General features: G+C 52.7%; 1 protein-coding gene across 3 annotated transcripts in view; it reads right to left on the bottom strand.

Moving 5' to 3' along the window:
- tbx19 (T-box 19) overlaps positions 1–2309 on the bottom strand; it is a 19178-nt gene extending 16869 nt beyond the window's left edge. For all 3 annotated transcript variants that reach the window (XM_015397201.1, XM_015397203.1, XM_015397204.1), the window contains exon 1: positions 1553–2309. In XM_015397201.1, coding sequence (XP_015252687.1) covers positions 1553–1827 — 275 coding nt within the window. In that variant the 5' untranslated portion in view covers positions 1828–2309. The remainder of the gene's footprint in view (positions 1–1552) is intronic.
- Between the last annotated feature and the right edge of the window lie 26 nt (positions 2310–2335).

The raw sequence follows: 2335 nt of genomic DNA, 5'->3' as shown, positions 1-2335 counted from the left end.
CATCATCCATCCATCATCCATCATCCATCCATCATCCATCATCCATCCATCATCCATCCATCATCCATCATCCATCCATCATCCATCCATCCATCCATCATCCATCCATCCATCCATCATCCATCCATCATCCATCCATCCATCCATCATCCATCCATCCATCCATCATCCATCCATCATCCATCCATCCATCCATCCATCATCCATCCATCCATCCTCCATCCATCATCCATCCATCATCCATCATCCATCCATCCATCCATCCATCATCCATCCATCCATCCTCCATCCATCATCCATCCAACCATCCATCATCCATCCATCCACTATCCATCCATCCATCCATCATCCATCCATCCATCATCCATCCATCATCGATCCATCCATCCATCCATCCATCCATCATCCATCCATCCTCCATCCATCATCCATCCATCCATCCATCCATCCATCCATCCATCCATCCATCCATCATCCATCCATCCATCATCCATCCAGTTCATCTCCATGTGGATCAAACTGGTTGTTCTGGTTTCTAACTGGTTTTATTATCAAACCACCTCCATCTCTCCAGCTAATAGAATAATTGATTCCATCTCTCCAGCAGTGAGAGCAGCTGAAGTGTCGTCCTGCAGGTGTGAATGGAGTGTTTGTGCGGCGCGGGGCGCGGCCGGTCATCACGCCTCTGCAGAAAATAAATAAAGAACTAAATAAATTCCATAGAGGCGACGGAGGCGGCCGCTATGGAGACTAATGAATAACCCCGCTCAGCAGCACGCCGCTACCCAGACCGCCTCATGTGGGCCACAGCCGACCCTTCAGAACCCTCCGTTCTGCACTAAGTGATGCTTTCAGCACAGATCTCCAACTAACTTCCTCCTGTTTCTGTTTTCTGCGGCGAAGCACTCAGACCTCTCTGCTGATTACCGCTTTAATGACGCTCTGAGAGCAGAAGAAGGAGACAAAGGCTGGAAAATTACAGCCGTTATTCTCAGGAGGACATGGTTCACTCCGGGTTCCTCAGAGGTCAAAGTTCAGCCCAAAGAGGCCAGGTTCCAGGAACCGACCCACTTCAGCCTGACCAGATAAACCAGTATGGGCTGAACTGGGACAGAGATCTGCCTGGTCAGAAGGTACAAACCCACCAGGACCTCCTTTAGAAGATCATCAGGCTGAGGTCTCGACATTCACTGTCTGCAGGGAACCCTGGAGGTGCAGCAGTAGAACCTCCATGAAGGTTTAGTGTGAAGGAGAACCCGTCTCAGACGCCTGAGACGGAACCAAAACACTTCTGAGACGTTCAGAGCTCCAACCAGGACCTCCAGAACACTCAGAAAGGACAGAAGGCCACCAGAGGTTCCAGCTCTGGACCAATGGCTCCTCCTTGGAGGACACCATGGAGGTCTCCATGGTGTCCTCTGGACATGGAGGACCAGAGATGGAGGTAGAAGTCATGAGAACAGGACTGGACCTCCACCCAGAACCTAGATCTGTTTCTACTAGATGTTCCAGTGGGACCAGAGCGTTCTAGCTGGTTCTGATGAACCGTTACCGTCCGTTCTTGGTGACGATCATCTCGTTGGTGATCAGCTGGAACTTCCTCCACAGCTCGCCGTCCTCCAGCGTCACCTTCAGCTCCCGCTCCGTGGGGTCGCCCTTCTCCCGGCCCGCCTGCAGCTCGCTTTCCACGGCGCTCAGCAGGCGCGACATGCAGGACGCCGCCGGACTGCGCTCCGCCCCCGGAGCAGACTCCCCGTCCTCCTGTGAGCCCTCCACCTTCATCTGGAGACCCAAAGAAGACACACCTCCATGAACGCGCTCTGACATCACGCAGCAGGAAGCGGCTCTGACCTGCAGGAGGATAATGGCTGCCCTCCAATCAGCGGGCCGCTCAGACCCGTCTTTGTTCACAGACACTCAAACGCCCCTCAGACGCTTTTATGTCTTAATGGCTGCAGAGGGCGGACCCACAGAGAACGCACGCATCAGCGGTTCTGATGGTTCTGATGGGCTCAGAACCTTCTCCTTCTAACTCCAGGACTCGGTCACAGGATCCTGATTTTTTTTAGACCAAAGATGATTTTTATTTCTCATCGACCCAGAAAGTATTCACACCCAGAACCGGTTCTGACCAGTTTCTGATACCTGCTTTACCGGATCATTTCCTTCTTTACTTTGACTAGGCCGTTCAGAAAGCTGGACCTGCTGGTTCTGCTGCAGAACCCAGCTGTTCTTCTGGGCCCGCCTGGGTGAGCTGCTGAAGAACCGGGTCAGTTTGGACCAAGCAGGGTCGGTTTGGACCAAGCAGAACCGGGTCAGTTTGGACCAAGCAGGG

This window comes from Cyprinodon variegatus, unplaced genomic scaffold (assembly GCF_000732505.1).
Source record: "Cyprinodon variegatus isolate N-32 unplaced genomic scaffold, C_variegatus-1.0 Scaffold844, whole genome shotgun sequence".
Taxonomy (NCBI): Eukaryota; Metazoa; Chordata; class Actinopteri; order Cyprinodontiformes; family Cyprinodontidae; genus Cyprinodon; species Cyprinodon variegatus.
Note: the sequence above shows the minus strand (reverse complement) of the source record. Positions and strands in the feature narration are given on the sequence as shown.